At 58.6% G+C, this 14,547-nt stretch overlaps 2 protein-coding genes across 2 annotated transcripts in view; both read right to left on the bottom strand.

Annotated features, from left to right (window-relative positions):
* FBXL18 (F-box and leucine-rich repeat protein 18) overlaps positions 1-7,862 on the bottom strand; it is a 23,091-nt gene extending 15,229 nt beyond the window's left edge. Inside the window, exons 1-3 of the mRNA XM_015565128.1 lie at positions 6,275-7,862; positions 5,491-5,706; positions 1,714-3,257 (exon numbers count right to left, since the gene is read on the bottom strand). Of these exons, the coding sequence (XP_015420614.1) occupies positions 1,714-3,257; positions 5,491-5,706; positions 6,275-6,391 (1,877 nt within the window). The 5' untranslated portion in view covers positions 6,392-7,862. The remainder of the gene's footprint in view (positions 1-1,713; positions 3,258-5,490; positions 5,707-6,274) is intronic.
* A 4,114-nt stretch (positions 7,863-11,976) lies between these two features.
* Positions 11,977-14,541, bottom strand: ACTB (actin, beta). The gene is made up of 5 exons (XM_006765441.1): positions 14,341-14,541; positions 13,974-14,213; positions 13,096-13,534; positions 12,831-13,012; positions 11,977-12,714 (listed from the first exon to the last, which is right to left on the bottom strand). Exons 1-5 carry the CDS (start codon positions 14,461-14,463, stop codon positions 12,571-12,573), a joined length of 1,128 nt encoding a protein of 375 aa, XP_006765504.1. The 5' UTR covers positions 14,464-14,541; the 3' UTR covers positions 11,977-12,570.
* Between the last annotated feature and the right edge of the window lie 6 nt (positions 14,542-14,547).

Raw genomic sequence — 14,547 nt, 5'->3', positions numbered from 1 at the left:
AGGCCGGGCCCAGGCGCCTGCTCTGCCCCTGGAAGCCAGGTGCTGCCTGCTGGCGCGGAGGGAGCGGCGGGGTAGGCGGACGCAGCCTGCTGAGCTCTGGAAGCTCCAGCGCAAGTCTGGCTCCTTTCCTCTCAGGGGAAACCTCCTGAGGGGCGAGAGGAGGTCTGCAAAGGATACACTTGTCTCCATTTTCTGTAACTCAGGGGCCAAGGTCAAGCTCTGGAGCTAGACTGACCCAGGTACACTGTCAATCTCAGCTCCTCCGAGCTGCTGCCTCATCAGTGAAATGGGCCGATGTGGGGAGGAAGTCAGCCAGTGCCTGCGAGCCCTCCACAGTGAGCACTGACCACATGGGGACAACGACACACGTGTCAGTGCCCCTGCTACAGCCTCTGAGACCACCTAGCTCAGCCGTGGGCAAACTACGGCCCGTTCGGCTGTTCTATCCGGCCCGCGGAGCCGAGAGAGTGGAGGGTTGGTTCTCTTGCTCTCCCCTCCGCTCCTTCACCAGCAGCAGTGTTAACATGGCAACGTCGGAAACACGGCCGCGGCTCCTTCTTCTGAGTCCAGTTTAAGAACCCATTGTGGCCCTCGAGTCAAAAAGTTTGCCCACCCCTGACCTAGCTGATCTGAGACCCCCCGCTACCTCTCCCCACCCACAGCCCTCGGCAGTGGATTAGGGGTGGCAGTGGATTGGGGTGGCAGTGGATTGGGGTGGCAGTGGATTGGGGTGGCAGTGGAGCCGGGGCAGCAGCGGAGCTGGTGTCTGCTGCCACCACATTCTGGGTAGTTTCTGGGAAATGATACCATTTTTCAAGATCAATTCTGTCCAGGTTTTCAAATATGTCTCAGGTAACAACGCTTACCCCTTCAATGCTGGGCCCTCTCGAGAACACCTTTCAGTCCATGGCACGATCCAGTGGGACCCACGTGGTGCCATGGGAAGAGCCTGAGGTGGGTTCTCGGAGGCTGTGGTTCCACCTCCTCTCACCTTCACCACCGCGGCTCTGCTGCCACCGCGGCTCCGCTGCCGAGGGCTGTGGGTGGGGAGGTGACGAGGGTCTCAGGTCAGCTAGGTGGTCTCAGAGGCTGTAGCAGGGGCTCTGACACGTGTCGCTGTCCCCATGTGGTCAGTGCTCACTCTGAGGGCCAGAGCTGAGGGCTCACAGGCACTGGCTGACTTCATCCCCACATGGTCCCATATCACTGATGAGGCAGGGTGGCAGAGGGAGGAGCTGAGATTGATCAGCCCTGCCATTCTGCCCTGGAGGGGACCACCGTCACCTCTCAGTAGTGGGCAGCCCCCTCTTCTGAACCCACCTGTCTACCTCCCCCGCTCACCCCTGCAGTCCAGGTGGGATGCAGTGGGACCAATCCATACTGTGCTGGCTGAGCACGCACACAGCAGCGCCCACAGTGCAATCAGACAGCCGCAGGCACAAGGACGAGGACAAGGACAGGATGAGGATGAGGAGGGAGCTCGAGCACCACCGCCTCCTCACACCTGCCCCGCCCACGCACACAGCTTTCCCGCACCTCTGCACGGCCTGAGGCCCGTCCCGGCACACAGTACCTGCCCAAGCCCCCACCCAAGACTCATCTCCTGGCGGGCAGGCACACAATAGGTACACAATCGCCTGCCAATTCAAGGCCCCCTGCCACCCTCCAGGCCTCCAGAGGGCAGCCGCGGCTACGGAGGGCTGCGCCCCTCACCTGAGGTCCTTCAGCCGCTTGCAGTGCTTGAGCATGTCGGACAGGGCGGACATGTACACCACCTTCCCCATCAAGCCCAGGTTGGCCAGCGAGAGGGACTGGAGCTGCTGGCACTGCAGGCCGATGCTGACCAGCCCGGAGCCCGTGAGAATGCTGGGCAGCTGGGCCAGCGTCAGGTGCCTCAGGAAGGCCAGCTGGCCGATGGCAGCCACCTCCGTGTCCCCCACGCTCTGCGCCCGGCTGCAGGGCGGGAGGGAGTTGCGGATGGCGGGCTCGTTGCGGGGCATGGCGGAGGAGAAGTTGGACCCAATCAGCTCGAGGCGCTCCAGGAAGGGCAGGCTCTTCAGCAGAGACCAGAACACGGAGGAAGGCTGGGGGCCCGCCTGCCCCGAGAAGGGGCTGGGACACGCCTGCACGCCGATGCGCACCTTCTTGCCGAAGCCGCAGGGCACAGCGTGCATGGCGGGCTGGGCGGGCTTGCGGTCGGCCCGTGGCGCCGAGTCGGCCACAGAGCAGACGGGCAGGGACAGGGAGCGCAGGTGGCACAGCCGGGCCAGCAGCTGGCACAGGTGCCGGCCTGGGCCCTCGGAGCTGTGGTGGTGGGCGGCCGACAGGTTGAGGTGGCGCAGGTTGCAGCAGGCCGCCACCAGCGTCTCCAGGATGCCCCTGTCGATGTCGTCCTCCGCCCGGCGCAGCAGGGCGTCGGGGGACAGGCAGTGGGCGCAGCCGCTGAGGTTCAGGCCGGCCAGGCTGCGCAGGTCCTTGCCCCCGTTGAGGATGTGCTGGATCAGCTGGCTGCCCGACAGCGTGCAGCGGCTGAAGCTGAAGTAGAAGGGGTTGCTGAACTTCATGTGCTGGAGCAGGGCCGAGCCGTTGAGCCAGGACTTGGGCAGCTGCAGGGCGTCCAGCACGACGTTGCGGGCCATGGAGTCCAGGAGGTTCCGGGTGGCCCCGCTCTCGGCGAAGCTGCCTGGCACGGAGATGAGGAAGGCGTGCAGGTTCTCGGGGGTGCGGTCGCTGAGCACGGCCAGGTAGAGCCGCACCACCTCCTGGTTGATGTAGCCGGGCGCCAGGCGGGCATAGAAGACGCGCAGGTTCTGGTAGTGCGGCACGTTGCTCTGGCCCACGAAGAGCTGACCCGACAGGATGGCGCCCTCGCGCGTGCGGTCCAGGATCTCGAAGTAGAGCAGCAGCTTCTCGAGGCTGGCGCAGCAGGGCACCACGCCATACGAGGGGGTGAACAGCGTCTGCCTGAGCTCCCGCACGCGGCTCAGCGTGGCCTTGCACTCGCTGCTCAGCTGGCCGGCGTCGAAGCCGGGGCTCACGTCGATGGCCAGGGAGCGCAGCTGCTGCAGGGCCGACAGCATCTTGGAGAGGCGCAGGGAGGTGAGCTGGCAGCCCGACAGGTTCAGCTTCACCAGGCTGCGGCAGCGGGCCACGTGCTCGATGGCGGAGCCCGACAGCCAGTAGCAGCCGGCCATGCTGAGCTGCTGGATCTCCCGGCCGGTCTCCTTCAGGAGCTGCTTCACCTGGTCCTCGCGGGCCTGCGGACAGGGCGGGCGGGGACGGGGAGAGGCTGAAGGCACCAGGCATCTCCCTCACCTCACCGCTCAGGGCAGCCTCGCCCCCAGAATGTCAGGCACGGGGGGACCTGCAGAGGCCCTGCCCCGGGCTGAGAAGGGACACGCAGGGGAGCGCTGGGGCCCCTTCCCCCCACACGCTCACCTTCAGCCAAGTCAAGACCCAGCTGGGGGGAATGGACACGGTGCAGCCCTTAACGCTGTGGGAACCTTTGGTGGTTCCGCAAAAAGCTTAACAGAGTCCCCATGGGCCACCCCAAGTCCCAGTCAGTCCCACGCCCGGATGTACATCCACAGGACTGGACACTGCGACTCACGCAGGTACTTTCTTTCACACCCACGTTCACAGCAGCGTGACCCACGGTGGCCAAAAGGGGAAGCACTCACGTGCCCATCCCCGGATGAAGGATGAACAAAACGGGTCCGTCTATACAACGGAATACCATTCAGCCACAGAAAGGAATGAAGTTCTGCTACAAATTGACGGACCTGGGGGCCATTATGCTCAGTGAAAGCAGCCAGTCACAAAGGACCCCATATCTAGGGGTCTACCTACATGAAACACCTGAAGAGCCAAAATGACAAACAGAAAGTAGGACAGGGGTCACCAGAGGCTGGGGAAGGGGGGCAGTTATTGCCAACGGCTCCCCCGTCCCGCTTGGGGCGATGAGAGGTGTGGAAAGGTTGCACAGCACCGTGCATGTGCTGAGCTCCACGGAACGTGCGCGTAAGCGGGTGAGGCCGCGCACCAGGAACCAGCGGGACTACATCCAGCCCAAAAGCTGCACAGCAAAGGAAGCCCGCAACAGAATGAGAGACAACCCACCGAGAGGGAGAGAATATCTGCAAATCACATGTATAAGGGTTAATATCTAAAACATATAAGGAACTCATACAACTCCATAGCAAATAAAACAAACAATCCAGGTAAAAAATGGGCAGAGAATACGAATAGACATTTTCCCCAAGAAGATATACAATGGCCCGGCTGGTGTGGCTCAGTGGTTGGGTGATGAGCTATAAACCAGGAGGTCACGGTTTGATTCCCAGTCAGGGCATATGCCTGGGTTGTGGGCTGGATCCCCACTGTGGGGCATGCAGGAGGTGACGGACCAATGATTCTCGCTCATCATTGATGTATCCATCCCTCTCTCCCTCTCCCTTCCTCTCTGAAATCAATAAAAACATATATTTTTAATATATTTTATTGATTTTCCACAGAGAGGAAGGGAGAGGGACAGAGAGTCAGAAACATCGATAAAAGAGAAACATCTATCAGCTGCCTCCTGCACACCCCGCACTGGGGATGTGCCCACAACCAAGGTACATGCCCTTGACCGGAATCGAACCTGGGACCCTTCAATCCGCAGGCCGACGCTCTATCCACTGAGCCACACCGGTCAGGGCAAACACATTTATTTTTTAAAGATGATGACAACACAGGAGAGAATCTCGTGACCTCAGGTTACACAAAGATTTCTCCAACAGAATATAACAGGCACGAACTAAAACATTCAACAAATTGGATTTCACCAGAATTAAAAACGTACTCTCCAAATGTCACTGTTAAGAAAATAAAGTGGCAAGCCACAAACTATGAGGGAAAATATTCGTAATATGTGTATCGGACAAAGGATTTGTATCCAGAATATATACAGACTCTTGTAGCTCACAAAGAGAAAGAGAGACAACGAGAAACGGGCAACAGCCTTGCACGGACACTCCGGAAAGACATACAAATGGCCCACAGCTGATGTGCAAGTGCAAAGCACAAGATCACAGCCCACCCTAGAACGGCTAAAACGGAAAACGGACAACACCAAGTGCTGACGAGCATGAGGCACAACCACACGGCGGGTCCCCTGCTGGTGGGTGCCCATGGTGCTCCCTGCACCCCTCAGAGCCGATGTGTGACTTCACAGGAAAGTTCCCACCCATCCTGGGAGTCAGCTGCAACGTGAAGCTTCCTCTCAGCCGAGGCCTCCCACAGCAATGCCCGACACCTCGCCCTCCTCCCAGGCGCACACTCTGCTCCATTAGGCCCCAGCTTTTGTCACACAAGCATCTTGGAGGCTGTCCCGTGAGAACTCTGACGCCTGCCTCCTGTCATGAGCTGCAGGTGCCCCTCCTCAGATGGGCATTTTGGTTGTTCCCCACCTCCTGCCCCCAGAGCCAGCACCCCGCACCCGGCCCTCACCTCGTAGTCCTTCTCCAGCAGCACCGTGTGGGTGAGGCTCTTGTCCAGGCACAGCTCGGCCAGCTTCCGGCACGTGTGCCGCACGTTCACCACCAAGTCTGTGCTGGGGACGTGGCTCAGGATGTGCAGCAGGATCTCGTCGGAGAAGCCCAGCAGGTGGGCACTGCCCGCCATCGCAGCGGCCGCGGGGGTTGAGTCACCATCACTGGAGAGGTCCTGCAAATAAGAGGCACCAAATCCCCATGGCGCCCCCTGGGCAGCCCTCAGCCCAGCTCCCAGCCAGGGAGAGAAGCCCACCCTGTCCGTGGGAGAGAAGGTGCCTTTACCAGAAACCTAACTGCAGAGCAAGAGCCCACGACAGCCCGGCCAGCGTGGCTCTGTGGTTGAGCATCAACCTATGAACCAGGAGGTCACGGTTCAATTCCTGGTCAGGGCACATGCCTGGGTTGCAGGCTTAATCCCCAGTGGGGTGTGTGCAGGAGGCAGCCGATCTATGATTCTCTCTCATGATTGATGTTTCTCTCTCTCCCTCTCCCTTCCTCTCTGAAACCAATTAAAATATATTTAAAAAGAAAAGAAACAACTGGGGGAATAGTGGGTCTTCACCTCACAGGGCTGCTGTGAGGGTAAACGGGTCAATGCATACACTCCATACAATCCACACAATCCACAGAGCCGTGCGGATGGTAACTCTTTGCAGCTCTATCATTACGGCAAATAAAACGAGAGGGACAGCCATGGAGAATGAGACTGTAAGTCCGCACAAACAAGAAACAGCACTGACCAGACTGGCAATATTGTTCCATGTAAAGATTAGTGATAAACCACAGGGACTGCAGTTTATCTGCATCTCGTGCATCTGGTTAGAAGCGTGGTGGTATGTCCAACCAGCTGTGCACATGCTTCCTGGCACTTCTGTGATCTGCACGGCTCTCTTCCTTCCGTCCCACGGCCAATGCCTTCTGATGTGCACAACCCAGAGGGAGGGGCTCGACCGAGGTCAGTCCTCAAGAAGTCCCCAAACCAAGGCCAAAGGAAGTCGGATGCTCTAACAGGAGCCCACGGGGGAAGGAATCCATGCCTCCCAACACCTGCCCCAACAGAACCTCCTACCTCCAAAACATCTGAGGGGCGCCTCTCTGCCCACTCCCAGGAGAGTACCCAGAATTCTCTCCGTGGCCTTTTCCTGCGAGTCTCCCTCCAGCCCCTCCTCCAGCTGCCTTTTCTGCATGTTTTCGTGGATGGAAGCGCTGAGGCTTGGAAAGCCCTGCTGCTGCCATGGCAACTGTGAAGTCTGCGGAGGAAGAACCTGTCTGCCGCCGGTGACAGGCATCATGGGGTCCCACCCTGTCCGACGAGCCCTACTACCCCCGCCAAGGCCCCACCGGGCCAGGAAGGGTTCAAGGAACACACCCCACCTGCTCCACAGCTCGGCCTTCCTGCGCCCTTTCCTCATGACGGCGGCCGTCAGACATGACTGCTCTGTCCCCTGACTGCCCTCACTCCCAGCTTCCTAACCCCATGGCTACGTGGGCAGGAGGCAGCTACCAGACCCAGGTCCACGGCTACCCTGGGTGCTGTACTCTGGGTCCAATGTTTGGACCACAGTGAGTTTCCTGAGAAATTTCCCAGACCGAACCACCAGTGAAAAATCAGATTCCCAGCCCCCACTCGCTCTAGGGACTCCATCTCCAGGCAGAGGCTCGACAGGGACAGTCCTGAGCAGGCAAGCTTGGCAAACAGGACTCGGGACCGAGCGGGATACCCCTTCTGACCCCCGACCTGCAGATTTACCGAAGGAAGAATGCCACCGAAGAGTGACAAGACATAGGGCAAAACACTGCACAAACACCAAATCATACGATTTCCAGTTACACTACTAATGCTAAACTTTTCTTAAAACCACCTAGAAATTACATTAAAAAAAAAAAGCCAGGAACTATGTCCGGCGCCCTCCGTCCAGCCTCAGCACATCCCCAGGAGGACTGCTTCCCGTGCTGTGCCCTGATGCTGGGCAGGCAGCAGGTCATTTCATTCCCCCAGGACTCAGAACTTCAGCTCCAATGCCCCCTCCCACTCCTGCTTCACCAGATACCCTCCCCCAGACCCTAGTCCCGTCAGATGAACTCCAATGGTCTGCCTGCTCACTTACCTCCTCACTAGGCAGGAAGGCATCGTTTTACACCCACGAGAGAAAGAGGCCCTGAGCCAGGCGAGGTAAGGAACCACCTGCCTCAGAACCATTTGAAGCAGAACTCGACTCCTCCGAACCCGTGGGGGGGCCCTGGGCATCGAGCTCTAGAACCAGCAGTGGCTTTCAGTCAGGACGGCCCACTCTGGAATCAGAGAGTGACGACGGCCGCACAACTTCCTGAATATGTTTTAAAACCACTGAATTGCGGCCCTACCCACCTGGCTCAGGGGACAGAGCGGCAGTCTGCAGACCCAAAGGTCCTGGGTTCGTTTCCGCTCAAGGGCACGTACCTCAGTTGCTGGGTGTCCCCCCACCACCACCACCCCCGGTCCAGGCCCTGGTCGGGGCGCGTGCAGGAGGCAACCAGCAACCAAAGTGTTCCTCTCACATCGATGTTTCTCTCTGTCTTTCCCTCGCTCTTCCACTCTCTAAAAATCAACGGAAAAATATGCTCGGGTGAGGATTAAAATAATAAAATAAAATCACTGAATCGTACACTTTAAAGGTGTGCGTTCTGCCCAGCTGGTGTGGCTCATGGTTGAGCGTGGACCCATGAACCAAGAGGCCGCCTGCTCAAGTCCCACTCAGGGCACAGGCTGGCAGTGCAGGCTTGATGCCCAGCGGGGGCGTGTGGAGGCGGCCAACTGATGTTTCTCTCTCATCGATGATGTTTCTCTCTCTCTCTGAAATCAATAAAAACCTATTTGTAACTGTGAATTTTATAGTATGTGAACTATATCTCCATAAATAAATGAAAAATTAGGCCATCTGAGAGAGGGGGACCTTGATCTCCACATCCAGGGTGGAACGAGACTCCTCTCAACCCAAGACATGCCCACAATGCAACACGAGGCCTCGCCGGCCAGGTTCCCAAAATGTGCCTCAAGGTACAGGGGGGCCTCTGCGCCAGGACCCCCCTAAGACCAAGGTACCAGACAGAGGCACCTCCCCCCCCATCCAACCTCCGCCTCAAGCACACACAATGCACCAGCATCCATTAGCACAGCCGGGCGCCCCTGGGCTCCTCCTCAGGTAGCTGCCATGCTCCTGCCCTCCGAGCCCCCACCCGCCTGCAAGTGGGCCCCACGGCCTCCCCCCAATCTAGGAGCCCGGGGCCCTCCTGACCCAAACGCACTGCCAAGTTGGAGGGGCTGTGAGCTACTCCCAACCATCTCCCCCACAACGTACTCAAGCCCATCGGCTCCAGTTCCCCAGACCCAGGGGTGCCCCTAAGCAGGAAGACAAACAGGGTACCCATAAAGGTAGGTGTGGGGGCAACAAAAGGGAAGACACTGGTCAGAGGAGACAGCTTGCAATACTATACAGGGAGCCGGTGGGATTCTCCACTGGACTCGGATTTGTGGAGCGTTGGGGAAGGAATTCGGGGTGACTCCTAAGTCCCCCAGATGAAATGGCTTTTCCTTTACTAGCCCCCCACACACACACACACGCACACATCACACAACAAGCAGGCTCACACTGTGCATTCAGGGACAGGGTGGGGTGCGAGGCGGTTGGGGAGGGAGGGCCTCTTGGAGGCCTGGACACGGGGCGGAGAGCGGGAAGACCTCGGGGATGGGCCTGCCGGGCTGGGAAGGGCGAGGAAACCCGCACGAGGAGAGAGCTGCTGCCTTGGTGGATCATGCCCCCTTACGGACACTTCCTGGTGATCTGCTATGAGAGAGACTCAGCTGGAATATGCACAAAATCAGTTTAACAACCCACCTGAGTTTCACTCTCAGGAAAACCTTCACCAGAGATGGCAACAAAACTGTTATTTTCACTTTGTCTGCCACCAGATAGCAGATAGATTAATGAGGCCAGGGGAAAAACAGGCCACAGGCAGGCCAAGAACAAGAAGGTGAGATGGCCCTAGCCAGTCTGGATAGTGGACAGGATGTCAGACTGAGGATTCAATTCCAGTTAAGGACAAGTACCTCAGTTGCAAGCTCCCCGCCAAGCCCGGGCCCTGGTCAGGGCGTGTGTAGTAGGCAACTGATCGATGTTTTTCTCTCTCATCGATGTTTCTAACTCTCTATCCCTCTCCCTTCCTCTCTGTAAAAAATCAATAAAATACATCTTTTTAAAAAAAGAAAGTATTTTTGTTATTTTGACCCACTCTACTACTTAAATACAGGTGTTACATTTTGTAAATTACTTTATGCCTTAGCCTCCAAGCCCTTTCCCCGCAGGCGTCTGGCCGCGCAGTGTCGGGAGGAAGGGGAGCCCCAGGGCCCAGCCCCTGCGCTGACCTGGACGCCCTGCTCGGAGGCGCGCTGGGTGCAGCTGTCCGGGCGGGGCTGCCTTGCAAAGGGGGCGCCCCAGCCCACTAAGGGGGTGCGCCTCAGGCAGCCAGAGCTGCCCCGCGGGGGAGTCAGCCCCCCCAGAAAGGGAGCGGTCCCCGTCCCGGGAAGCTGCGGGGGAGTTAGAAGGAAAGCCCACCTTCTATCAAACAGAACTTGCGTGTGTCTGGACCCTCGACCCGTCGGGGGAGGCGATGGAGCGAGCAGGCGGCGACCGGCCTACCGAGGTGTTAAGGTGACTAAGCTCCCGCTTTCTCCCTTTGTGTCACCTGGGGTCGGCCTCCAGCCTCTCGCAGCCTCGACTTCCCACCTGAGAATGTGCGCGAAGCGGCAGGCGGGAGGCCATGTGCATCCTCTCACCAAGCCTGGCCTTTGCTCCGGGCCAGACCGCTGACAGCATCGATGGTCAGCCGGCTGCCGCCTGGGGGGAAAGGAGCAGCCGGGAGGACTCGCCAGGTCAGATGTGTCCCGGCTGCACTTCCGGAGGTTTCCAAAGGAGAAGATTGATGGAGCTGATGCTTGCAACTCCTCCACTCGTTCGCTGGTCCGTCTCTCAGGTGTGCACGCACGCGGACCGCATCTGGCCCCAACCCCTTCCCTTCCTCCCCGAGGGCGAAGGCTGTGTCTCCTCCCGTCAGTCCAGGCGTCTGTCCGTCTGTCCGAGACAAGCATGCCCAAACTTCCACCTGCTCAAATCGATGTCTCGCTCTCAAATAAATTTTAAAAAGAAAACTTACTTGTAGCTCCCAGAGCTCAGACTGTACTATCAACTGATTGGCCCAAAAGAGCTAGAACTGGCCCAGGAGGACTTCCTGTCACAGACCCTGCTCCCGGGGCCTCTGAGACTTTCAGGGTTGGGGGAGCCACATGCAGCCTGGGCACTGCTGCCACGTCTGGACCAGCGGCTCCAGCCCACGGACCTGATGTGGTGCCTCGGGGCCTAGACGAGGAAAACCTAGTGAGCCCAGGGGACCCGGGCTCCTGTTGGGTTTAGGAAGCCATCGCGAGGTCTTAGAACAGTCTCCTCCTCACCAGGGGGAGGTAACCACACTGACAGGAAATGACTGTCGGGATGGGCCAATCTCCACTCTTCCTCTGGAGGAGGACCCCAGGGCCACAGTGCCCCTCGAGGGGAGCACGCCCTCAGCCTCCAATCTGGATAGGGATCCAACTGTGCCTCAGGAGAAATGGGACCAGGTCCCTCAAGGGGAGGGTGGGGGACGGAGGGAGCCTCACCCTTTCTCAGCTGGTACCAGCAGCAGTTGCTGGCAGGGGAAGGGCAGGCCAGGCTTGTTTTCTTCAAGAGCAGTGAGTTGACTTGGAGCCCTGCACAGCCCCTTGCTGACCTGCAGCACAGGAGAAAGGCCCACTCCAGGATCCCGGCCACTTCCTCCCCTGCAGGGTCCCAGGAGGACTAGGCAGGGACTGCACTTGCCCATACATAGGAAGGCATCCACCCCACAAGATAGAATCCTGACACCCCAAGCCCTCTCCACCAACCTTCACCCATACCCCAGCCCTGGTCACGGTGCTGCCCTGCAGACCCCTAGATAAATGCCCTCTTCAGCTGTCATGGTCACTCCAGGTGAGCCGGCAGGTTTGTAACCCTGTTCTCAGCCTCAGACCCACGGAGGCTGGGGCCTAGCAGCCACCACTGCCCTTCCCAAGAGGACACCAAGGTCAGAGACCCCCTCAGAGGAGGCACAAAGGTACCCACCCAACCCAACCCAGAGGGTGGGTCCCGGGAACTGAGCCCCTCTTGAAACCCACCTGCACCTCGGAAACCAGCTGGGGGCCAGGCCAGGGATTTCCTTTCCAAGTCTAGAGGCCAGGATCCTGAACTCCTTCCTCCCAAGAGCCCCCCAACCCAGATGGGTCCAGGCCTGGGTTAGAGGACCTCCCCCTCCCCCCTTAGCAATAGGGATGGCCTGGCCCCCACCCTTCTCCCAGCCGCACCCATTTCCCCAAAACTCATCCACAGCCACAAAGTTCCTTTAAGGTGTGCACTTTATTGAACTGGTCTCGTCAGTGTACAGGTAAGCCCTGCTTGGCCGCCTCCACACCTCAACCCACTCCCAGGGGGACCAAAAGCCTTCATACATCTCAAGTAGGGGACAAAAAGGGGGGCCACGATGGCTGGCCATTCAAAATGAAACAAAAAGAACAGGTATTAAGGCGAAGATTAAAAAATTTGGATTACATAATTTACACAAAAGCAATGCGGTCACCCTCCCCGTGTGGACTCGGGCGAGGACTGGCCCTTCTTAGGGATTAGTGGGCGGCCCTGGGGCAGGCAAGGGACTTCCTGTAACAATGCATCTCGTATTTGGAATGACTATTAAAAAAAGAACAATGTACAATCAAAGTCCTCGGCCACATTGTAGAACTTTGGGGATGCTCGCTTCAACAGGCTGCTGTCACCTTCACCGTTCCAGTTTTTAAATCCTGAGTCAAGCGCCAAAAAAAAAAAAGATCAAAAAAACAAAAACAAAAAAAAAAACAAAGCCATGCCAATCTCATCTTGTTTTCTGCGCAAGTTAGGTTTTGTCAAGAAAGGGTGTAACCGACTAAGTAACAGTCCGCCTAGAAGCATTTGCGGTGGACGATGGAGGGGCCGGACTCGTCGTACTCCTGCTTGCTGATCCACATCTGCTGGAAGGTGGACAGCGAGGCCAGGATGGAGCCGCCGATCCACACAGAGTACTTGCGCTCAGGGGGCGCGATGATCTGGGGAGACAACGGGACAGTCAGCCTCAGGACCCTGCTGGTGACCACAGGGGCCCGCCCCAAGGCCAGACCAACACTCCCCTGGGCCGGGCCAGCTCAGCTGGGCGGACACTCACCTTGATCTTCATCGTGCTGGGAGCCAAAGCAGTGATCTCCTTCTGCATCCTGTCGGCGATGCCTGGGTACATGGTGGTTCCACCAGACAGCACCGTGTTGGCGTACAGGTCCTTACGGATGTCGACGTCACACTTCATGATGGAGTTAAAGGTAGTTTCGTGGATGCCACAGGATTCCATGCCTGAAGGGAACGAAGGCCAGACTTAGCTTCCGGTGGGGCCACAAGGGTGGCCTTTGTGCGGGGCAGGGAGAGGCCTTACTCACCCAGGAAGGAGGGCTGGAAGAGGGCCTCGGGGCAGCGGAAGCGCTCGTTGCCGATGGTGATGACCTGCCCGTCGGGCAGCTCGTAGCTCTTCTCCAGGGAGGAGCTGGAGGCTGCGGTGGCCATCTCCTGCTCGAAGTCCAGGGCGACGTAGCACAGCTTCTCCTTGATGTCACGCACGATCTCCCGCTCGGCTGTGGTGGTGAAGCTGTAGCCACGCTCGGTGAGGATCTTCATGAGGTAGTCTGTCAGGTCCCGGCCAGCCAGGTCCAGACGCAGGATGGCGTGGGGGAGGGCGTAGCCCTCGTAGATGGGCACCGTGTGGGTGACCCCGTCTCCGGAGTCCATCACGATGCCAGTGGTACGGCCAGAGGCGTACAGGGACAGCACGGCCTGGATGGCCACGTACATGGCGGGGGTGTTGAAGGTCTCGAACATGATCTGTAGGGAGAAACGGGTCACGTCACACTGGGGAAGCCACCGGGCAGTCAGGCCAGACCAGGAACATGCAGAGAGTGCAAGGAACACAGGTTAAGTGTGCTAGGGACCCCAGGACAGGGATTCACTTCAGACCTACTGTGCGCCTACTGAACACACACTCCCAAGGCCACTTCACATCCGCCTCATTGGCTTTGGCACACGAGCCAGTGTTAGTACCTACACCCACAGACTTTACACCTTAAAAACCTAATCAGAAAAGCAAACACCAGAAAGATTCCATCTGGAGAAAAGCAAATAGAACCTGCAGAATTCCAAAGGAGACTCAGGTCAGAGAAGAAAGTCCTAGGAGAATGGCAGAGAAAGAACCAGTGAGAAAGGGCGTGGCAGAGGGGACAGGAAAGGATGGGGATCTGCGCAGAGAAGGCCAAGGACCACCAACCTGGGTCATCTTCTCACGGTTGGCCTTAGGGTTCAGAGGGGCCTCGGTGAGCAGGACAGGGTGCTCCTCGGGGGCCACACGCAGCTCGTTGTAGAAAGTGTGATGCCAGATCTTCTCCATGTCGTCCCAGTTGGTGACGATGCCGTGCTCGATGGGGTACTTCAGGGTCAGGATGCCTCTCTTGCTCTGGGCCTCATCACCCACGTAGGAGTCCTTCTGGCCCATGCCCACCATCACACCCTGCGGAAGGAGCAGCGAGGTGCCCTCAGTGTGGGCCAGATTCTAGCAACCCCCACCCAGAAACCTAAAGGACTCGGCCTCACCCTCCGCCCCACCCACCCAATCAGACCCCAGGCTGGCGCCCTACCTGGTGCCGGGGGCGCCCCACGATGGAGGGGAAGACGGCCCTGGGGGCATCGTCCCCCGCGAAGCCGGCTTTGCACATGCCGGAGCCGTTGTCGACCACGAGCGCAGCAATATCGTCATCCATGGCGAGCAGGAGGCGGTGTGGGTCGGCGAAGGCGGACGAGCGGCGAGGTCGAGTGGCCTGTGCGGGCGGCGGACGGTCTCAGCC

This window comes from Myotis davidii, unplaced genomic scaffold, assembly GCF_000327345.1.
Source record: "Myotis davidii unplaced genomic scaffold, ASM32734v1 scaffold399, whole genome shotgun sequence".
Taxonomy (NCBI): domain Eukaryota; kingdom Metazoa; phylum Chordata; class Mammalia; order Chiroptera; family Vespertilionidae; genus Myotis; species Myotis davidii.
Note: the sequence above shows the minus strand (reverse complement) of the source record. Positions and strands in the feature narration are given on the sequence as shown.

Coding starts and splice junctions, on each gene's coding strand:
- ACTB (XM_006765441.1), bottom strand. CDS start 14,463: ATGGATGACGATATTGCTGCGCTCGTGGTCGACAACGGCTCCGGCATG. Junction 14,214..14,340: donor TGGGGCGCCCCCGGCACCAG/GTAGGGCGCCAG, acceptor CTCCTTCCGCAG/GGTGTGATGGTGGGCATGGG. Junction 12,715..12,830: donor CCAGCACGATGAAGATCAAG/GTGAGTGTCCGC, acceptor TTGTCTCCCCAG/ATCATCGCGCCCCCTGAGCG.